This window comes from Numenius arquata, chromosome 2 (genome assembly GCF_964106895.1).
Source record: "Numenius arquata chromosome 2, bNumArq3.hap1.1, whole genome shotgun sequence".
NCBI classification, from domain to species: Eukaryota; Metazoa; Chordata; class Aves; order Charadriiformes; family Scolopacidae; genus Numenius; species Numenius arquata.
The window spans coordinates 32150269-32174529 of record NC_133577.1 but is presented as its reverse complement, the minus strand read 5'-3'; the positions used below and the strand labels follow the sequence as shown (position 1 = coordinate 32174529).

Here is a 24261-nt window from a genome sequence, read left to right as displayed (position 1 = left end):
TCAGAACAGGTTAGATAGATAGCTGTTGAGACCTAAAAATAGTGGGGGGAAAATGGTGGCACCAAATAAGTTCTAATGCAGTTAGTATAAATACACTGTAGACTATTTGAGAGACTGAGATCTTCTTCCAGTCCACAGAAAGTGATGAAACATTTACCCACATGTTTTTATTTATGTTGTGAAATAAAAACAATGTGGAAATACTGCACAGTAGGTAAGGAAACCCCTTAAGGATCCTTACCAAATATAAGTTTTCTAATGATTAAAAAGTCATTAGAACTATTTATTCCTCTCTGGTGCACTGCCAAGCTTGTGCTCAGGTCCTCTTACTGCTTCTTCTTAGCTCCAGGTTTTGGATGTCAGGGACTGGTACAGAACCGGGTACAGACTCAGTAGAGATGGAGTGAGTGTGGCCAACAATGCAGGAAAGGAGGAAGAACCACGCAGACTAAGAGCAAACAGGCACTAAGGTGTGAGTCCATCTTCGTGTAACATACTCTGGCTCACGGGCAGCTGAGTGATGGCACATTTACTTCTCTTGCACGTATTTACACATGACAAGGGAGAACTTCCATCACTAGAGCTCCCTCTCAGCTTTGGCAGTGTCCTATGCCAGTAAGCCTGGCATTTGTCTCACTGCCCTCCATACAATACAACCTTTGCCTTATTTGTGGCATTTCACCTTCCATGCTAAATATTTTCTTCTTTCAGCTATTTGTTCAGAGCTAAAATTTTGTGAGCTAGCAGCTGATTTTTTATGCTGACAATAAGATGTGGGAAGGAGGTAGACTTCTAAGTTTGTGTGCAGATATTTAAAGCAAGAGAGAGCCCAGTTTTCCAAAATGCTGATCATTGAGCAGGTACCACTGAGGCCAGAGAGATTTAAATTTTCTTGTTCCCCGTTCACCCTTTAGGTCTATATGCACAATACCACCTGAAAAATGCCCATAAGAACCTTGACCAAGTGGCCTGAAGTTTACTACCAAGCCCTTGCTCCAGCTTTTAAGCTGGCTCTCACTTCATAGGTCTTAACACAGTCTCCCCAGATGTCACCATTTCCAAAACACTTGAAAGGTATCAGCTCCCCCAGAGTGGACAGGCATCCACCACTGAGGAAAAGAAAGGCCAGGGCAAATTCCCAGATGCCCACTTAGTCCATGAAATACCCATTTTATCTTTTTGTGCAAGTTGTTGGACTAGCTAACCAGCACCCAGTGATTTACTTGTCAAGCAAGCACAGGCCAGCCTGTTAGCGCTTGCTAAGTGTGGTGTAAAAGGCAATACTGCAAGGGATGGGGGCCAGGCAAGAGATTTACACATTGCTTATCAGGTCAAAACACCTACTAAAAGCCTGCCTGGATAGAAGAGGCTTAATGGAAAAACAGCAGAAGTGAACAAATAGTTGGGTCAGCAGATTCACATGCAAATGAATAGCACTAAAGCACTCTACACATTTATACACATTTACTAGTTTTGAAAGGGAGTTTCTCTAAACTGAAGATGAGAAAAAAAAATTTACAGTTTACATTAGAGAGGGAAGACCTAGCAATAAATAGAATAGTTATTTCTTCAGGCTCTGAAAACTGAGGATGACTTTGGCAGCAAGGGAGGCTAAATCTGCTAAAAGACCATTTGCACATAGCAAGGTCAAGTATTTTCAGTCAGTTCTTGACAGCTTTGGGCTTCAATCCTAGCTTTCTTCTTCTCTTTCTCTGACCCCAGCCTGTAATTTAAAACTTTCTTATTAACAAAAAGAATGACAAAAACATTTCACCTATTATATAAGTTCATTATTACTGTTTAAGAGACCACTGTAAAAAAAAGTACTGTAATGTATTCATATGTACAAATGAGGATAAAACCTACATTTGGGAAGAAAAGTAAGAATATTCATAATATCATAATTCAGGTTCAGGAACCTTTTGTAGAAATTTATTTTTATCCTTTCCAGAAGTCACCATCTTAAATCAAAAATCCCACACTACCAAACCTACTTGATTCACAACTATACTTCCAGTGACTACTATGGATACAGAGTTACTCTCAAAAAGTTTTAGGATACCTACAGCTGACTACCAAGGATACCTATGGCTGTCTCCAACATTATTGAAAGGTACCACCATGGAATCATGCCCAATAGGTAAAAAGCAGCAAAAGTTAACTTTAACCTATGATCAGGTCTGTAATCAACACTGCAGCATGCAGCTTCATTTGTTTACAATCAGATTGGCTCAACTGTAACCAAAATCAACACAATGACAGTAAGTGCATAGTAAGTGAAAAAGTACTTCTCACTTAATTAATTCTCCTGATAAACGAAATATACTGAACTAAATATTATGTAGATATAAATACACTCCGTATCATTTTGCTAAAAACAAAGGAAGCAAGGAAAATACTAAAAAAACCCAACCAAATACAATGATGGTAATCAACCTGCAAGGTCTTAGAAAAACTTGAAGCTTTCTGCTCCTTTTGGAAAGCAGGCTGTCACCCAAAAGAGAGAAGAGCAGCTAATGAAAATGTCAGCAGTGGTTCAGCTTCCATGTCTCACTTCACATTGTTTAATTTCTGTCCTTCTGGGCTCAGTTTCTTATTGCTCAGCTCTCTAAAACCTGAGGTTCCACTTCCCCCTACTCACAGCCAAGCTTGTAAGAAACTATGAACTTTCAGAAACAAGCAAGGGAGGGAAAGAGTGGCACAAGACGAAGGCGCCTCTCAATGCACACTGAAACAAAACAAGGTAATAAATATCTGCCTTTATAGTCTAATATTTTCATTAGGTGGGTGTTGCAGTGGGCAATACACAGTCCTTTCTCCTCCCTGTCCCATCAACTGTGATTAGGACTTGTTCCCAGATTGCTCCATACAAAGTGCAACAGGAGAAGGTTTTCCTGGTCCCCTAAACTTTCCTATTCCTCATTACAGTGAAGCCACAGGCATAGCCACAGTCTTGGTTGCTTCAAACTCAGGCTTATATTTGTCAGCCTCCATAGTGTAAACCCCTGTACCTGATCAGTCCCAGCATAAATCCACCACAAACTACAATCTCTGCTTAATTTCTAGATATGCATATTTTTGAGCATTTTAAAGTAAAGCATAAAAAGAAAAAATACAAAGATCCTGCCTCATGGTTCTAAAGCTAAGGCATTTACATAGAATGAGCTGGGTAATGAGAGTCACCTCAAGTCTGTGACATGACTGAGGAAAAGCTGGAATTTGGTTCCCACCTCCCCAGGGAGCAAATTCGAAGAAGTTCATGCTATCCAACAAAATAAGCACTGGAAAAATCCTGAAATCTGCCCTAGTTACACACAGACCTTGCTTGCTTCTAAGTGTATTTTTTAAAGAATTCTACTGATTTAAGGAGAGCAAAGACATTCTCTTTCAGTCTGGATTAGCGATCTGAAAGACATAGTCAAATAACAAGAATAGAAACAGCATAAAATGATTACATGTTAAGAGAACACCTTACCTAACGTGACATATTTCAGACTACTCTCAGGTGAGTAGGTGGCCTTTATTTGCTTGCAACATCAACTGGTTTGTAACAAAAAACATTCCTTTTTTTTCAAGTTTCACAGGTTCTAGCTTTAATTCCAAGACACTGGTTTTTGCCCGTGACCTGAACAAACCGTGGTGTTGGGTCAAACACTGCTGCAGTTAAGGTTAGTGCTAAAATGACTAAACTTCAATAGAAACAGGATTTGGCCTGATGGTTCAGGCTCCATGCTTCAGTGTGTTTTGACATACAGTGTAGCATTTATTAAAATAACACTAATTGTCTACATATCAAAAAGGGGACTCAGGATTAATTCGTTTTAGCATTGTCAGTTGCAACTTTTTTTAAAAAACTGTTTTATTCAGTCTTTTTGAAATCTCAGTTTCCTTTGGTTTGAAATGGGACATTCAAATCTATATCTGTAATTTGTGTGTGCAAGTTTCAAACCTCCCCAAATGTAGCCACTGCCAAGAGGGAAGGGGGAGAGGAAAGAGCAGGGGTTGCAAGGGGGCCTTAACACCATTCAAGAGCATTTTTATTTACTGGATAGAAAGAGTATTGTGTTGCACACAAAGCACAGGGGAGCAAGAACAGAGTGATGGCCAAGTTGGAATTTCACTTGTGTGTCCATGTCAACAAGTCACCTGAACTTTGCACAGGAGACATAAGCCTCAATTCGTAGTCAGACTTATTTTTTACTTCTCCTAACACAAATACAGCCCCCCTTCTGTCTTCCTTAAAATAATTAATTGATAACAATCTTATTGCTGCTTCCAGCCATCACATACTACAGTAATGAAATTCTCTTTGACTTTATTCACACCTCATGTGAACTTGTTTCTGTTTTGTATTCTCTCCCTTTTCTTTTGCAGAACTGGGATAACAATGTGCACTTATCTCTATAGATATGAACATTCCTACTGACATTCAACCTCTAAATCACTGAAGTGAATTGATGCTTAATACTTACGGTTAGCAGGTTAATTAAATCCATATTAGGCTCTAAATGATGAGAAGCAGTTTGCAGGGAAACCAGTTCAGTCAAGGTGATGGAAAGCTGCTGCATTTTCACTATGTTAACTTTGTTCTCATCTATCCAGTCAGGAAAAATGACATGGACAGCAATCAAGTCCTTTAAATGAACTCCTAAAATAGGAATTTTGAAGCCAACACAGTCAGCAAAAGCCTTGCGGTAGTTGCAGTAGTTTCCATTGGAAGAAACCAGCTCTGTCATTTCGTTCCAGTCCTACAAATAGCCAGAGAAACAAGTCTCTGTGAAAGCATTCACAGCATTTCCTTAATCTGTTTTAAATGAGCACAACTCAAGTCAGGGTGTCGACAGTGTTAATTTTCTCTCTGGCACAAGGAATCAAGCAGAGGATCTCCATGAGCTGATCCTTCTCCACCAAGAGGAATACAACCAAAGTGTCTTTTAGGATGACCTGCCATGATCCAAGTATTGTGCTGGTGAGACACCTGCACTGCAGAACCCATCAGACCTCAAAGAGTTCATGTTCTGCTCAATATGTCTATATTCTGGAGTCCACCATACCTTTGTGACTTCTGAAGACAGATGAGAATGAGTTTCTTTCAGGCGAGAAATAGAGCTGTGGCTTAGACCTCCCACAACTGCCATCAGTGTGTTGAAATTCTGGAGGTGAAGGAGCTTCTGTAGGAGAGATTGATCATGCATAATTAAAAATCAAGGAAATACATGTGGCAGCTATCCAGTGTCACACATGACAAGCGAAAAGAGACAACCTACAACTGCTAAAGCAGAAATCACTAAACCAGGGGATGTAACAGAATGGTTCAGCATTTCTTTTTTTAATTATTGAGCTCCATAAGAAACACACAATAGTGACAGTTGGTAGCTGCAATGCCACAAAGAAAAAATATTTTATAGTTATGCCTGCTAGTTAAAAAATGCAGACATACCACACCTAAGCAAATAACCTGCAGTGATGTTGAACAGACTATTCACTAAGGAAACAGCATAAAGAGCATCCAGTGCATTTGTTCACTGCAATCTCTGTTTGTATTATTGCTTTAAACTGGAGGAAAAAGACTCATATGCAAGACTTACCTGTGCAACATTGATAAACTTTGTGATTACTTCTGCCCTTTGCTGGGGTGTTGGTTTGCTGAGAACCATGAGCTGGACCCATTTGGAGATGCCATTAAATAAAGCAATAGATCTCTCCAAAGTAGGGTTGTTCTCCAAGCAGCCATGGATCACATAGCTTTGGTAGTCTGTGAACTAGAAGATGAAAGGCATTTTCAGTAAAATGGAAGGCAACTTAAGAATCAAATTAAAGCTTTGATCATTTTTTCCTTATGAAGTTCCTCATATTAGAAAGTGACCAAGACTCAGAGTCAGCAGACCCTGCTGCACATCAGTTCTTTCTTAAAAGTTTGTAGGAGGTGGTGGGTTTTTTTATTACGTACATGTCAACTTAAAACTTTAGTGTTTGTGTGTCAGCTAATACAGCAGCATGCATGACGAGCATGATTACTACTTCCATGGAATCACCTTTCCCATAATTTACCCGACACAAGATTTTATTCTGTGAAGTTTTACTTCACATCCTCATGGCATAGTACTCTATAGGAGTTAGCTAGTGCTGCAAGCAAGAAGCATATAAATAAGAGCTTTCACCCCACTCCAATATCCTGACCAACTCCATTGTTGATGTAAAGAGGGAAATCTTGGCCCCACTGAAATCAACAGGAGCTCTGTCATCCTTCACAGGAGCTGGAACTGCATCTTAAGAAGCTAACTATGCACCCATTTTCTTCTTCCTATGTCAAAAAGAAAAAAATCTGTAGCACAAGGAGCTACTTCTGCTAAATCTTGCTTCTTTTTATGTTATTGTTCAGTCCCTGTATGTTCATGGACATAGTTCTATGTGGGAGAGCTACTGCTCCCAAGAATTAGATTTCCCTAAATGTTTGGAAAACATTTTTCAGCTGTCCCTTTGAGATGGATTTTCAGAAGCTTATGACATCGTAACTTCAGCTTGTGCTGGGAGTTGATAGCAGTGCCAGCCAACACGGTTTTCTTGGTCTCAGCTAATCAAAAATTGCCTGCTAGAGGACCATATGATTGCACATGTTCTGACACACCAGATTCTCCTCTCAGAGCTGCAGATAAAAAGTATCTCAGTGTGCAGATATTTTTAAATGTTTTCTGTTATAGTTAACACTACCTTTCCTTTCCCTCCACATTTTTTTTAAATAGGTTAAACCAAAGACAGGATTCAGACTAATATCTTGTACAATTACATTGCTTTGAGATAACACTTTCATATACCTTGCAAAAATAAGTGACACATTTCCAAAGAGTTTACAGCAAATCACCTGGTCTCACTGACACCTCCGAATAAATGCTAGTTGTTTCTCTGTAGCAGTTCTTAATTGGTCTTTAATTTAATTAGTGATACTGGGCTCATTTTTCAAGCTCCATATTTTGAGCTGTGCTCTTCACTTTATTTCCTGAAAATGTACCATCCTTACAGCTTTTTGGTTATCAATCTCATATAAACAAGCAATTTTTCAAACCTCTTCATTGCATTACAGGATAGTATAAGATTAATTAATTCTAATTGGTTGCAGAGAGACATCTGAGACAGCAAAATTCAAGCTGAAGAATTAACAGACAAACTAGAAACAGCAAGGAAAAAAGAAAAGTCATTGCAGGTCTGAGTTTTCTTCCTGTAATTCCCAAAGGAATTAAAATATATCTTAGCCCTAGTTAGAAATCTGCCCCTTTTTTCTTGTCCCTCCCTCCTTCTTTGAGGTTAGCTTTGCACAGATCATGGTAGGGTGTTTTCCCATGATTTGAAGTCTAGAGTAATAAACCTTTGAATGTTATTAAATGACATCAAAAGCGATTCTGTTTAGACTGGTCTCAGCTCCTCATTGATCTCTTTTTCCTTCCTCTCTTGAAACAAACAAAAAAACTCATATATTTTTCTTAGGTTTTGAGTTTGGTTTTTCATGCTCCTAAATACTTTTAAAAAAGTCTAATTTTTTTCCTTAAGAGAACTTGTCATCTTGAGAACTTACTGCTTCCATTTGCCACCAGATACAGTGGCATCATGTTACTTTTCATATAGATATTTGCCACGAGAAATCAGCCTTTCTTTTGGCATTTGTGTTACTCATTTGTTTCCCTTTAGCTTTTACTTTCATTTTCTCCCATATTTGCCTCTTGTTCATGTACAATCCTGTGTGAAAAGAAGCAACTGTATCTGAATTTTCCACAGTGCCAAAATGGGAGAAGGAGTAAAGAGAAGTTGTGCTGCCTCTGTTCTTGCAGGCTTTCAAATCCAACTGGCCAAGTCCCTGAGGAACATGGTATATCTCAGAGCTGACCCTTCTTGGGGCAGGGGGCTGGCCTTGAGCCCTCCTGAGATCCCTTCCAACCCTTGCTACCTTCTAGTCCTAAGTTGGCAAATGAAAGGACAGTTTCTGAAGAAGTGGTTGGGAGTGAATAGAGACTACAGAAGGACTACGTATATTTCAGTCTCTTCAAAAATTATTCATTGCAAAGACTCTGATGTTTCCTGAAAAGTAATTAACTGATTTTTCTCAGAGGAAAAAAAAAAAAATCTGAAGATTTTGAACAATAATATTAGTTTAATCAATTGCTGCAACACATGGCTGCAGTAGCTTTTAGCAGAAATTTTTGCCCAGAATTTCTCCACAAAATTAACTTCTATCACTAAAAGCATCAGTCATGAAAAAGATCAAGGAAGCATTGGTGCAGCCATGGCTATGTACATCATAGGATTATAAAGATTTACTACACTGAAATGTCAAGGGAAAAAAGTCACAAATGTTAAACCATGTGAACACTCTTTAAAGACAGGCTCCTAATTGCAAGTGACAAAGTTTTAGGCTTCTTACTGAAATTCTCCTAAAAGATTTATGCTCCAGAAAAGTGAGATGTTCAGCAAGCTCAATGGGTTCCAGATGGTCAAACAGCAGGCAGGCTTTTCCTTTCTTGGAAATCCTCTTCCTCTGTGTAACTCGTCTCATCCAGTCATAGGAAGGACTGCAACAGAAAATAGGCACAATTCTCATTTCTGTTTGGGTACTTGTGAGCGTAGCAAGTGGTTTGCACACATAGTATAAAATTACCAGGAAACAGATCATGAGTTTTCTGCATAACAGAAGATAAGAGCTTTGGAGGCACTACAGCAAATGATAAATCATAGCAGGTTTCTATCAGAACAAAAGGACAACATACTCTTTTCTATGATACAGGAAGCCATAACTAAAAAATGTCTTGGGAATACAAGAAGAACAGGTCACACCAAATTCTGATACAGAATACAAAGAGACTTGAATTACATCAAGGATTAATTCTTACTTTCTAAAATCACAGGTCCATAAAATTAATGGAACAGCAGAAACCATCAAACAGCTAACAAAACAGTAAGAAGTGGGTGGACAAAAGGGTAAATCATCTGCTTGCAAGCAATGGAATAATTCCTACCCCTATACAGAAAAAGCACTTCAGAGAGCAGAAAGAGGTTGCAAAGAGTATTTTAAAGTAAAGATTTAAGAGACCATATTCATGTGATTTCACTGGTACTGTTCTTGCAGGAAGTCTTGCAGCCTTCATTGAGATTAGTAGTGTTGTCCTTCCAGGTTACTATGACATTTTTAAATAAGGAAAAGTCACTATGTATATGCCATATATTAAAAGAAAATCTACAGTATCAGGTGAGATACAAGAGCCTGTCTGGCGATCTTTAAAGGTAACTTTCATTTCAGTGTGTCAAGGAAATAGCAGTGTAATGATTCTGATGCAATAAAACTACAAATGTGAATGCTAAAGATTATCTAGTTAGATCATAGGAAGGAACTACAGAGAAAGCCATTAGAAAAAATTAACAGGTTACTGATGAGAGAACAAAAAGCTTCCCTGAGAAAATACAAGATTTACACAACATGCTAGTCATTGCATTCCTTGTCATTCTGTAAGAAAAAATATAGGAAAATAGTAATATTAATCACTTAATTGGCACTAGCTTTGTCAGGAAAATTATTTCTTTCCTGTTTATATTAAAAACGTGCATACAGATAAGAATATTCTCTTTACTGTGACATTACAACTAGAATTCCAAATTTTTAGTAACTTCAAATTTAGAAGACAATATAATCTTTTTGTAACTGCTATTTTGTTCTCTCAAGATCAAGATAGCCCTTAATATTTTTATATTTTGCAGAGAACTAGAATTCTGTTGTTACAAAGACAGAGAGAGGGAGCTTGATGCTTATAACATCCTTACATGCTGGAGATGTCAATGAGATGAATGTGATCCTCATATCCGAGCTGGCTGGCTACTTCTCGAAACTCTTCAGTCAAACGAATCAGCCCAAGATCCAAGTTAAACTCCGCAGGAAATTCCAAAATCCAGTATCTGAAATCCATAGACAGTGGCTCAAAGATGCCCAGGGATTCAGGTGTAACATTCAGTGGCTGCATATATACACTCACATTTTATTCAACATGATTTATAAATATTTCAGACCCAGTTGCTTTTGGGCAGAGAGGGTGCGCTACCCCAACTTGTTGCTGCTGTGATGATCTGTGACACTGAAGTGGGAAAACCCACTTTGCCATATAATTTCCTTTGGTTAACTCACCACAGCACAACACAGCAGCATTCTATTGAAATGCAAAATTAAAGTGGTGCCTCAGGTGACACACACAAAAGGCGCACACAGGTGTCCTGACTCACACTGCAGGGACACCCAGATGGCATTTGCCTCATCCCTTGTCCAAGTGAGACACTTCGTCTGCTCAGAAAAGTTTTTTTAATGAAGATGAAAACGTGAATTTGAGTGGCAGTTTGACCACAATAACCGTGTAAATGAAATGTCTCCTCCACTGTTTAAGGGGGTATGGAAAAGGCTTTATCAGTCTTGCTTTCAACAACCCCCCCTTGCCTTTCTTCACAGTGATATAACTTAGCTCAGAGGAAGGAGGAAAAAACATTTGTATGAGGGAAGCGGGTTATATCATGTTAACTTAAAAATTCATGCTTTGTCTTTTATGGAGAAATGTTCCTACACAAGCACAGCCTAACACATGAAAGCTTTGCCATAGGAACAAGGTCAGAGACAGCCGGTGCAAGGATCAGAACTCACCCGACCTGTAACAGCTTTGGCATCACTAACACACTCCTGTCATCATACATTATGTAGAGATTGCATGAACTGAAGCTGGCAGCCCACAGACAATCTTCCCCTACCACAACAGATTACATCTTGAAGCAAAATGTGTCTCTCCTCTGTGTAGCACTGAACTAGTCTCACTCTAAGAGGTGTCACACTCAAACACCAAGTAAATCACAGCACAAGTTTTCAATCAGCTTTTTAGTTCAATGCAGTTAAGTATCTTAAAGGCTGGATGGCTCAACTTAAACAACTGTTTTCAAAGCACAGAAATTCACTCTTTACTACAGACTGGAGATCAAGTTAAAAAAAAAAAAAGAAAAAAAAAGAAAAGAAAAGATTTATATTTCCATGGTTTAGTTTTAACCTTTACAAAAAAAAAAAAATTACATTGACAGTATTCACAGAAGCATAAAACCAAAATGCTAGAGTACCAGAAGCATGCTTACCTCATGAAATAGCAGATTTTTAATCTAAATTCATTGCAGTTCTCCCCATTGGCATCTCTATATGTAGGCTAGTTAAAGAAAACCTTGTGTGCCTTGATTCAGTAATGTTGTTTTCATCCACAGAGGACTCTGACACCAGACCAGCTGAATAAAAACCAGTATCAAACTTTTCTTCTAGAGGTAACGACAGTATGCTCTGATATTTTATTCACTTTCACAGCATCTCAAGACACACCATTTCCTGGATGCCACTTTGTTTTTTGTCCTAGCAAAAATGCTTCTATTATACTCTTCTGAATATTCTGCTGAATGGTTTCTTGCCAGCTCTGGCTAACCAAATACGATACTACTTCTGATTACTCAATTATTTAAGAGGTAGAGATGACATGTATGTTCTTAGCTACCACTGAAAGTTCATGCTAGTCCAAGGACAGCTGACTATTACACATTTGACAAGTTATCTTGGTAATATATTTCCATTTATTCAAAGTTAATTCAAAGTATGCCTCAGCAAACTTGTACATATCGAAAATATCCACAACCAATAGCAGAAAGAAGAGTCAGACTAGGCTTGACTTTTTAGGCTGAAAAAAATCTCATCCCTAAACCTTCTGTGTCACTAATTAATTGACACATTTTTACATGCAGTCACAGGAACAATCTGCCTTTGACATTTTAATATCAATTTGTAGGACTTCCTGAAAGGATATATGGCCAGAAGCTTGCCAGCCAGCTCTGTGGAAGGCAGATACCACCGGTGCATTAAAAGAAAGATTCTTGGCAAATGGCTGGAGCACCGATTTCCTTTTTCATCTGCAAAAGACAAAAAAGTGAGTTAACCACATTATTCATGAACAGAGAGGAGCTTTTATTCTTCAAGTGGAGTCAGAGAGAAAGGATCAGAAGGAAATGTTGGGTCATTATCTACCAAACACGTAGGAAACAAAAACAAAGAGCACAAATGCTCCTTTAGGGATAACTACTGCTAGTTTGTATTGGTAGGTAAAAAAAAATAAATAAAATAATCAGTGTAGATAACAGGCCCTAGCTAGAAAAACGGGGTATGGACAGCACTGTGCTAAACATTATACAAGGAGACTGCCAGTAATCCAAACAACAAATACAAAATTAATCCATGAAAATGGGGGGGGCGATTGTTTATCTACAACCACTTCCAATATTTGTTTTATTGCAGCCTTATAGCTTTATGTTAATAACTAGATTGCTAAAAATGATCTGCCTCAAAGAATTCAATGCCAAATCAGCACCTCAGGTGTGTGCCCAGGGTCCCATCTCCAACTGCTGTACAGCCCCTTGCATCTTTGCAATGTAACCGCTGAAACTACAGAAAGAGTTATTTCCTGGCAGGCTGGCTGACCATCAGTGTTTCTCAACATCTGCCATTTTACATTATTCTCTGTCACTCTTTTGAAAGACAGTAGATGATACGCATGCATGAAACAGGAACCACACACAGACTACACTTGACAAGAGAGTGTGTATACAAGGAAGAGAGGCATTACTTCCAACAGACAACAAGTATATGGGCTCTGCTACCTCTCATTAGGTATGATTTGGAACAACAGGTTTGATGGAGGTTTGCAAACATGGATATATGGGGATGCACTATACTCAGTAGCAAGATCTGCCCCTTAATTATTTAATCTCTCACACCTTTAGATACTTACTTCTTTCCACATGGAAAAAAAAAAAATAATACCTCGTTCAAATCAAAAGCTGTCCTGCATTTCAAGAGAATCTAAATGTAGCTTTGTGAATTAAGGCCTCATTTCAAAGCATTAAGCCCATCCATGAACTCATCTGACTGCAATGTGACAAATGTCATGATTAGTGGTGTTATGGATCAAGGTCTATTCCATCACTTCTCTCCCTCAGACCTGGTACATCACATTTTAATATGAGTAAAAAGATTACACGAGCCTTAAGTCGTATTATTGCCAATTATTGCATGATGATTGAGAAAACCTTTCCAAAAAATGACAGGTCAGAAAGGCAGCTGTGTAACCACTCAAGACAAAGATCAATGCCATAAATAACTCCTTGAATAATTCAACTAAACACTTCTCTTGGTGACAGCCAAGAGTGGTTTTAAAAACCACTATACCCTCCATTGTGCATCATCTGTATTAAGAAAATTTAATATAGTGTGCATATTAAAGTTCTGGCCCATGTGATTCTGGGCCAAAATGAAACACGGAAAATTTTACAGAACAGAAATGTTGTTTGCCAGGGGAAAGACTGGCTAAATCAAAGAACAGCAGGGGTTATATTACAAGATTAATTTCGAGAACAGCAAAGTAAAATATCGAAAAAGCGTACCAAACATTTCAATACAAGCATTCAAAAGCTCATCTAATGTTGCAGCCTTCCCAAGAGTGTTTGACCCCATTGTCCTTTAATTGATGTCAAAAAATAAGAGACATTTTCACCAAGTAGAAGGATGTTTCTTCAGCTGCACAGCTTTTTCACTTTATTGTTGGTTGCATTCTTAGCTGGACTTCAAGGAAAATCTGAAGAAAGTAAAAGAAATTATAATTATATGATTATATGGGAGACTTATCAGGATGCAATGTTTACAGTTCAACTCATGTTTTCTATAAACTGTTTTTCCCCCAACACGATACAAAGCACGTGAAAGACTGCTGTAAGATTTCCTGACATTCCAGCTTGTGTTTTTAAGTGTTGTCCAACTGTTTGTCCACTAGCACAAAATAAATCCATAGCAAGGATCATAAAACAGAAACCAGATGGTAAATGAGGGCATGCATGTACAATGACGCACATTTTGTTCAGGTCATTTTATTTACACTTGATAAGTCAGTTTTTGTTACTAACCCTGCTTTTATGTTTTTAAGCATAACCATTTTTTTTCCCTAATGTTACCAGTTCATGTAATGCTAATGGTCTTAATTGGAACAGACTGCATAAAATGTTTAATGAAGTTGATAGCAAACATTAAACTAGGAGGTGATTTTTCAAAGAACCTTAATATCAGTCCCTACAGCTTTTTAAAATAAATCTTCCCACAGTCGCTGAACACTCACAGAAAGCTGAGCACATACAGAAACTTCTAAATTGTACCATACATCTACTGTGCATTTAATTATCAAATATCCATTTACCTGAGAGAGGTACTGCTGCAAATTTTCAGAATTAATTTTTCAGGTTATATTTAAAGAAGAGAAGAAATCGGTATTTTATTGTTTATCTGTGACTAAGCCCCACTACTGCCTGACCATAACAAGCATTTGAAATGTGACAAACAATTACAAAGTATACCCAGAAACTTTTCTAGAAAAAAAAGCAGAAGATAGAGTCCTTGAAGTGAAACAATGCAGGAATTTGGGAAATGTCTTTTCAGAAGCTGTTGTTCATAACATAACTTTTTAATGTTGGTCATGCAAAGCACCGATGAACTATATAAATCCTTTAATTCATTCACAGATATCAAGTTTTTCAAACATACCATATCACAGACCTCGTACTGCAAGTTGAGTCCCGGTAGGACAGGCATCCTTCACCCTTTTTTACTAAGCTACCCTGACCCCCTCCCCAGTTGCCACTGTTCAAAGGAGCACAGGGTGCTCTGAGCTAGGTCCCTGCGAGTTGCAGCCCTACAGACATCACCGTAGTCCAGCCACCCAAGGGACACCAGGCAGTGGCAGCTTTGCTGGCCTTGCTGGTGCCACCTCAGCCATACAGCTCACACCCATGGCACAGACAGGTGTGCTCCTTCCTCAGCAATGTATCAGGGCCAATGCATCCTGACACAATTTCCACTTCCCAGAAAGAGGAGAAAATGCTGCTAGGTCTGCACTACTGAACTGGCCATGCCCAGTCTGGTTCCCAGGTGTCGAGGTCAACTAGCAGTGGTTGGCCTGTATGTACATCAGTGAAGTCTCTCAACCTTCCAGAGTTGGCACACGCAAGCTGTCCATTGCTGGCCTAGGCTAACTCCCACCTGCACCTCAGATCCACTTAGAAGACCACTGACTGGTCAGGGATCCTCTAGCAGCACAGCATACTGCATCCCAGCACCTGGAAAAGTGTCCTGCGTTAGATACTTCTCTACAGACCCAGCTTCAGAGTCTTGGGCCCAAGCTGCTCTAAGCATGCAGCAGTGTTTTACTTGCAAGACCTTCAAAATATACCATTCAGCCAAAGATACTATTATTTTTAGATGGGTTCCCACAGCCAGGTTCTTTTTGGTTCCGTCCAACAATGGATTTAGACATGACACATTTTTCCCTGAAGCTAAGAGAAGGACCCTGCAGCAAATAAGCACAGCTCACTGAGCAGGGAGTTTCTACAAGTCAGTGCACACACGATGCTGCAGCAGCCCAGGTCAGCCAACAGCAAACATGAGCAGAGCAGTGCAAGCATTCAGTCCTGCTCCGCCAGTGCCTTCCTCCCAGCCAGAAGAAAGTACTTTCCTCTGTTTGAATTTGATGGTGCAGAATCCCCTTTTGAAGGAACACACGTCTGTTTTTCCAGGAATTGCACAGAACTCAAATTTGCAACAAACTGGGGGAAAACTATTCCTTTCATGCAACAATGAGCAGTCAGAGCACTCACCTATGAAAAAGGAGAAGGTGGGTACAGAGTGATCCTCGGCTTTGAACCCATACTTGACGTTGTAGAGGAAGGCATCCTAACAGTTAGTTCTGGGACTAAGCTGGGTAGCCTCAACTCTTCCCACTAAAGCTGTAGCATCATGCAAAAACCAAAGTTGTCTGAAGTGGACCAGAGAGTGAATACAGGGAGACACATAGCTCTCTAACCTGCTGGTCAGGCCACACATGAGCCAGGGTTACCCTAGGTTCAGTCTTTCTTCCCAAGACTGTTTATAGATTTAAAGTGAAAAAAGGTAAGTAGAGCATTTGCTTGGTTTACTTGCTTTGAGAGTTAGCCAGCAGCTGAACAATGTTTTTCAAGATCATAACTTTGTATTTCGGAACCTAACTTTTGCTAGAATCCCACTTCAGGCATGTTTGACCATTTTCGTCCTTTTTGACTATCCCAAAATCATTCTCCAAGTGCTTAAATTACTGGCTTGATTTTTCACAGAGCCAGATATCTAGCTCTTCCAACTTCACCTGACTTATGTTTTTTTTCAAGATGAGAAAAATAAAATAAATTTTACATTGGCTATTTCAAAATATTTTTAGTCAGCTCTTCACAAAATAGAGAAAAGCTATTGCATTTTCTGCCTATCCCTTGGAAATTGCTGAACATTAAATGTAAGAGGTGAAGAGATTTAATCTGGCTTTTCAGTTTTGCTAGTATTACCAACCTCCATAATATACAGCATAGGAGAACATAATCTATGTCTTCTGTTGGTAACAGTAAAAAGGCAGCCATATACTAATTAACAAGTAGTCCTGTGTAAAATTGCAGTATTTTTTAGAATTATATGACAACTACTTAACTTGTAGATACCTAGATCCTAGTGTTACAGTACCATCCCTCCAAACAGCCTATCTGACCACTAAAGGGTTTTATTCTCATAATGCTTCTAAAAGGAGAAAAAAAAATTTCCACTGGAGGAAGAACTGGCTGACTGGGGCTAAGCCACATACCCACAGCTGAGCCAAAACCTGCTATCACATCTCTTGACTGCAGACTCCAACAACCACAACCATTACATCATTATTTGTATGATGAAGCACTGCTGTTCTATTAGAACAATAAATGTCTTGTCTATATCATGCCACAATCATATCCAACCACACCAACACCTCTAGAGATGCACAAGTAAAATACAACTATAAATTTCATCCACATAAATTAAATAAATTATATTTTGATAGTCAATGGCCCAACACATGAGAAGCACAACATATAATAATACATGCATATAATGCATATACAAACATGTATAATAATGTGTATATATAAAAATGTACAATATAGGTATATAATACATACATATAATAGATATAAAAAAATAAAAACTTGGAAATAAGTGGTTACTATTAAAAAATGGATTGCCAAAAGTGCCATTGGACTTCCAAAAAAGGCAACTTATAGAATCTCTGCCCCTAGGTGTTTCCTAAAGTAACTCTGAAACATCTCATTGCCATCTAGCTGTTTCAGGAGGATTCAGGAAAGTTGGATAAGAAAAACAGAGCTCACTCAATGAGATCACACAGTTAGTGAATGATTGATTGCATACTACAATGAAACTAAAAAAATACATTTTTGCCTTATAATGGAACTATAAATCCTATTTGGTTTACTGTGGTTAACAGAGGCTATTAAGGACACAGGAGGCACGCAATTCTCCTATCCATTCCCATTTCTTTATCAGGTCACTTGAAATGACAGACTCCACTATGAGTCCTGCTGGGAACCTGCCACATGGTGGGAAGGCACTTCAGGGCAACAGTCAGGAATGGGTGAAGGATGGTAGGAAATGATGAATATGAGCCTTAGTGTTCCCTCAAAGCCTACAGATTTTTCTAAAAGACCCCTTTCTTTTAGGTAATAGATACAACCATAATATTCCTATGAACCAAGTCATGGTATCAGGCATATCACACCTTATTTCATGAATTATCACCATTATGGGATGTACACTTCCTACTTAGAGGGAAAGCAGAAACATCTGCAATGATGTGCCCAGAGGGCAGAAATTTGTGATGGGGTGAACTACAAGACACAGAGTTCTTTCCAAGTCTTGCCATCACCCCGACCACCACATGCACACAGACAGTTACTTTGAGCAGATGGCTTTCCTTAGCAGTCTTCATGCAGTATAACTGCATTTTGTGTACAACATTTCAGAAGTCTTGAGATGGTGCTATTGTGGGCTGTCTTGATAGATGTATTTAAAACAAGTGTGTAGGCCGTGAGCACCTGAGAGAGATGTGGTCAAGTGTAATACATTAGTTTTTAAAAGAAACGGGATACCCTGCCAGTAAACTTGTGGTCTTATGCAAAAGCACCAAATGGTGTGAACAGAGTGGGCAGCATGCAGTCAAGTTTTAAATGTTGACTACTGCCATTAGTAAAACCAAAAGACATCACTTTTACTGCTGGAGGCTACTAAGGGGAGGTCCACATCTACAAGTTACAGCAGTTGAACTAATATTAAAATGTCAAGCCAGCACAAATCCCTGTGTGGGCACCTTCACATGGATTTCAAGCAAGTTATATTGGTTACAGGTGCAAGCTAAACCAATAAGTCAGGTTTAAATAGGCTTAAATTTGACATATGGAGTAATATTTATTTAGCTAAATGAAATTTAAACAGCTTTTTAGCCAAGCCAAAGTAAACATACATGTAGCATTTTCCCCATTAATTAAAAGTGGGCTATTTTCCTTCTACTTAGGGACAATAAATAGAGCCACACACAAACAGTTCAACTTTGACACAGAGGCACCTCTATGGGTCTCAGTTTATCCATAAACTTTCCAGAGGCCTGCACACAGGAGACTCATATTCTTTACAAGATTAGGACATTCTTGGGGGTTTAAGTAAGCCAGACCTCCCCTCGTCTCCCCCTCCTCCAAGCCTACACAACACATCACTGAATGCTTGCATTAAATGGCTTCCACCTGGCTGCTGGAGAAAGAGTGCTAAATGTGAGCAGCTGAACAGGGAAATCAAATCAGTAGCAGTATGCAGAAAAAGCCGAGAAGAAACAGAGAGTCTCATGAGAAGGTTTAAGGGTAACTTTCCTTGCTATACCTTTTTCCTTTATCCTATCTTGCTCATGGTCTAGGGCAATCTCTTCAGAACAGAATTCATCTGGTACCATGTAAATGTAGTGGAGGATCTCACAATGAGGCCCTTTTCTTGTGATTAGTCTCCACACCTATTAATGTAATTGCCATAATAAGAGTCCCAGCTGGGACACATAACAGCACACCTTTGCCTATATGAGTACAATTGAGACATCTGTTTGGGCTCAAGTCAACGCAGGTCCTAGGTTGCCAAATGCATGGTTCCTGAAGACTTTCCCCTCCAAGCAGCTAAATATTTCTTGTAGGTGGTGAGTACCAGTTTATTTATTACAGTACACACAAGCCCATTTCTAGAAAACTCTGAGCAAGTGACATATGTGGTCAGGTCTCTCCAGCATCTGACACATGCCGAAGCTGTGCTAGGCAGCAAAGGGCAGTGATGCTGGGCTGTCAGGCAGCCTCACGCTACTGCTTCTGTCCCACTCCATGACCTCAACCATCATGTGCAGCTGGATGCAGGATGACATCTGGCTTACTGATGATGTTTGTTGGTAAGGTCACAGAACAAGGAAGAGATTGTGGCATTGCTCCATGAATGCAAGATACAAGCCTTGCTGGGGGCACAAGCGGAATGAAAATGAAATACGAGAGTCTTGGGTTTATCCCATGTGACTCACCAGTACTCATTCATCTTTACTACACACCTTCAGACAGTAGTTATGCAATAAACCACAGTAATTGTCTGTACCCTATTACTTTGGTTCACTCTTTTTCTGGATAAAAGGGGAACTTCAGAAGATACTAAACAGAGTGGGATGTCCATGTTTCAAAAGGGGAGGGGACAGGGGGGTGGTTAAGTGTGCAATGCTGGTGGATGGCTAATGCCAACCCCATATTAACAAGGGACACTGCACAGGGCGTGTTAGTGGATTCCACAGCTCTACAGACTCCGTGGGATAAGGTTTCACCTACTCCATTTCATTCGCCTACCCCAAACCAGTGTAATCTCTGTAAAACTTAATTAATTGCCAATTAACATAAATATTTATTTACTGATTTGGGTATTGGGAAACAAAGACGACAAACATTAAAACACCTTTCCTCCCACTTTCCCAGGCTCAGCTTCACCCTGGACACCTCTCCTTCCCCCTTGTTGTTGCTGCAGGTTGCACCCAGTCCCTTTGGTGAGGCAACGAGCCGTGGAGGAGGTCAGGGTCAGTACACAGCTCCTTCCTTCTCACTCTTGTCCTGTACTCCAGCATGGGTCCCCTACGGGCCACAGTCCCTTCAGAGGTGTACCTGCTCTGGCATCGGCTTGTCCACAGGCCACAGGGAAGTACCTGCTCTGACACAGAGCATCTCCTTATCCTCTGACCTTGTTATTCCCTCTGTTCTTCCCTCCCCCTCCCTATTCTCTTGTTCTCTTCATGTTCCCTCCCCCTCAGCATTTTTCACCTATGTTTTCACAGAGGTGCCACCAACTCGGCTGATGGCTTCAGCTGTGGCCTGCAATGGGTCCCTTACAAAGACAGCTGGAAGTGGCCGTATCTGGCACAGAGAAGTCCCTGGCTTCCTCCCACAGAGGCCATGGCTGTAGCCCCCCTGCTGCCAAAAACCTCGCCATTTACATCCAATATAGCCTTTAAGGGATGAGCATTTGTAGCCTTAACACAAAAGCATGGAAGTTACAAATTGTCACAATGTATTTCATTATGCTTAATTTTGAGAGACAAGTCCACTGGGCTAAATATTTCGTTTCAGGTCAACACAGGTCACCCAATTAACACAAAAGAGTATTATAAACAATTTCAGAGCCTAGACATCTACTCTTCTATAGGAGCAGAGGTGAAATGAATAGGACCATAGGTAAGAAACCAGGTGGATATACGGATCCACTCATATGCACTACCAGACTACTAGCAGAACCACATAATGCCTTGTAGAAGTTCATAAATTAGCATATGGGGTACAATGCATGCTGACCCAACATAAAAGCGAAGCTTACAGAAATCATGAGGAATGCTAATGGACAGTCACACGACCAAATACTTTCAGTAATCAGAAAGTCACTTGATTAAGGCTTGAGCTGCTTAGACAGCATTTTGTTTAGCATTCTTCTCTCTTTCTGTGAAATATAACCAAGATGATTTCTGAGATAACAGAAATAAAACTCGGTTTCCTCACTTATAAACCCCCTAAAATAATGAAGAACTTGATAACTGGATTTGTAAAAACAACAAAGGTTCATTCTCAATTGCAATTCTAGCATTTTATGGAACAGTTGTCTACCATACTTCAGCTTTGTCCCATCCACTTCTCTATTTGTTTCCTCAATTTACTGTGTTGGCATTTGCCTCTGTAACAGCAACTCCAGCAAATAATGGCAGTAAAATCTGAACATGCATCCTTGAGTTACTCCATGTACTATGATGATGATATCTCAGTTCCACTTTCCATGGGTGAAGGTAGTACAATTGCCCAGAAGGCATCAGGTTAAAAGGAAGAGCTAAAGGAAGACTGCTCTTCGTCTTCCAAAAGAGGAAAACTTTCAGCCACATTTCTCAGTAGATCTGTTGCAAAAATTGTTTTGCTATTCCCAGTACAACAAAATTAAAATTACAAATATCAGACATTTGATTAATGTGTATGGCAACAGACGATGCAGCTCTTCTGAGAATCTTTGCCTTCAGACATGTTAGAGATCTCCAACATCAAAGTACAACAAATCCAGGAGAGGACAGGGAGGACAGCTAACAGCAATGAGAGTTCACATACTCCAACACAATTTCTTTTCCAGAAACCAAATCAATACACTGTCAATACCTCTTACAAGTTATACTAATGCATGTAAGCCTCCAGAGAAAATCTTGGCAATTACCTCTGCTATTCACAGACTTGAGTACAATTCTTTACAGTCTTTCATTAATAAGTCTGCTTTGTTAACCTAGTCATATAGGTCAAATCAGGGGAAAAAAAACCCGCCTTATCAGCATATATTCTTGACTGGTTGCATTGTTACATACTTCTAATGAGACTGTACCAGCCCAAGAAAAAAACATTTTTTAAGTTATTTTAAAAAACGTATGGGGAAATAATCAACCCTTCAGTTCAGAAAGAAAAAGTCCCAGTACATTTATTATCATATAACTGTTACAAAATATTTTAATATTTTATTATTATTTATCTTTGTCAGCTATATTTTCTTAAGGTCAAACTAGAAAAATCACACTTATTTATTAATTAGATTACTAAGAAATCCTAGGCTCTATTTACCTAGACCTTCTGGTATGTTCAGCTTGGAGATCTACATTTTCCCCCATAAAGCTTATTTTGTCTTATTTTTAACTAAGCCAAAATTCTTCCATAGTAGTATAGTCCCTGGGTAGTGTCTTTTTTGAAACTGTTAAATCTTTCAAGAGTTATGACAGTTCTAAGAGTCAGGTCTGCTTTCAATTTCACACCACTTTTCAACCAACTTTAAGGCAAAAAGGAACCATAACAGCCTCTAACTTGTATTAAAATTCAGTAAGTTTGGTATCAAAGTTCTTGTCTGATAAACCCACGGCTTCCAAACTGATTTTCCCTTGGAAGCTTTTTCACTCCATGTAATTCTGTAATTATGAGTTATTTCCCACTGTAGACTAACTGCTCATGGCACAATATTTTCTAGGCCCGTGCTGGCAGCCAGCCACACTGCAAACATCCACACCAAACATCATAATGATGCCACAGGAATTGCAGACACGTATGGAGCTTCTCAAGCACGTCAACCACTGCAGGCTTGTGCTGGTCATCCAAACAGTACAGATTATAGCTAAGTGTCCCAAAAAACCAAGATGTTAAAACACATCCCCTCTTCCCCTTTCCATCTCTGCAGCTACATTGTATCAAGACAAGATAAAATCATTATCTGCAATCACAGATATCGGTGAAGGAAGACTTCAATACCTCCTACCTACCTGCTATCATTTCCAGCATCAATGACCATATCTGATTTCTCACTCTTCCTCATTTCCGGCGTTCCCCAAGCTGAAGAACAACTGCAGTCTCTTCACATCTAATAAAAGCAAGGGTATCGCCTTGTGAAGAGGTGAGGTTAAGTGCATGTTTATTTTATCTTCTTCAGCCCTGTTATCCCATACATGACCTCACATCTCTCCCCATGGGACACAACCCTCCCCCTCCCCACAACCTACACCTATCCTGGTGTGAGGAGTGGCCTCACTGTGTAGAGAGCAGTCTTGCTGCTGACCTTTCCTCCTGTGACTACAATCAAACCATGAGTCGGCTTCAGAAATATCTTGACCACACATTTACAGCCTGGGAAGTACTTATCACTGCAGTAAATTGAAGGCAGCAACTGGAAAAACAATAAAGGCAGGAAGAGGCTTTCAGAGACTTAAGTAATGGGAAGCTGGATGTCTGAGATGGAGCAAGACAGAGTTAAAAGGACGAGGGGCAGGACAGAATTTTGGCTCCTTTTGCTCATTTGGCTGTTAAGGTGCATTTCTAATAGAATCATCCTCTGTTTTCCCTTTGATGAATGTAGAAAATGGTTCACATGTAACTGCTATTTCCCCATAGATGTGCTAATAGGTCCCAGACAAGGAGAGAGGCTGGACCAGTTGCTAATGGCCAGTAACCCTTTTCACTCCCCGGTGGCAGCTTCCCACTCATTTGAGAGCAGTTGCTCTTTAAAGAGAATGCAAATTCAAATGGTACACTAGAAAACACTGACAGACACACAGGACGGTAGACAGACCTGCTGTGTGATCCTAGGAACTCATGCAAATTGCTGTCTACTGCACACTCACATGAATCAGGGATGCCTGCCTTGTGCAGTGCTGCTGTTTTGCATCTGCAGAAGTCACCAATGACTCACAACTCCCAGGCAAGCAGGTGTGCAAAGAAGCTGGGAAAAATAGAGCCTGGAGGTGAGGAGAGATCCAGCATCTTTCTTTGTGAAATTCTGTCAGCAGATTCTGGACATCGAAATACATAAGCAGTTCCTTACATCTAGTTATTTTCTACGAGTTTCCCCTGGGAAGATGGGTGAAACAATGGCAGCTTCAGATTCCTTAATGATGCAAAGAGGATACTTTAAACACAGGCATACAGTGTTTCTTAACCTAGCTCAGATGTTTTTAAAACAGTAAGCTCCCAACAGAGAAGAGCAGGGAAGAGATTATTTGCTCTTTGTAGTGTGTCTGACCAAGTCTTGTACTTTTTTTCAGAGGTAACAAAGCATCTGTCAGTCAGCTGACTAAACCTTGTTTCCTTACTAAGGAGTCCACTAAGAAACACACACGGCTTAGTATGACTGTATGAAGACACAAAGCAAACCTCTAAAATTGTTTACAATACAAGAATTCTATAGAGTACAGGATATGAGAACAGCATCACCACAGC

The 24261-nt window shown here is 39.6% G+C and overlaps 1 protein-coding gene across 2 annotated transcripts in view; it reads right to left on the bottom strand.

Annotated features, from left to right (window-relative positions):
- The window catches only part of RASGRP3 (RAS guanyl releasing protein 3), a 31481-nt gene extending 17808 nt beyond the window's left edge, over nt 1-13673 (bottom strand). For both annotated transcript variants that reach the window (XM_074166251.1, XM_074166260.1), the window contains exons 1-8: nt 13483-13673; nt 11858-11955; nt 11143-11210; nt 9805-9936; nt 8414-8561; nt 5589-5762; nt 5055-5171; nt 4473-4748 (exon numbers count right to left, since the gene is read on the bottom strand). In XM_074166251.1, coding sequence (XP_074022352.1) covers nt 4473-4748; nt 5055-5171; nt 5589-5762; nt 8414-8561; nt 9805-9936; nt 11143-11210; nt 11858-11955; nt 13483-13552 — 1083 coding nt within the window. In that variant the 5' untranslated portion in view covers nt 13553-13673. The remainder of the gene's footprint in view (nt 1-4472; nt 4749-5054; nt 5172-5588; nt 5763-8413; nt 8562-9804; nt 9937-11142; nt 11211-11857; nt 11956-13482) is intronic.
- Nucleotides 13674-24261: the final 10588 nt, after the last annotated feature.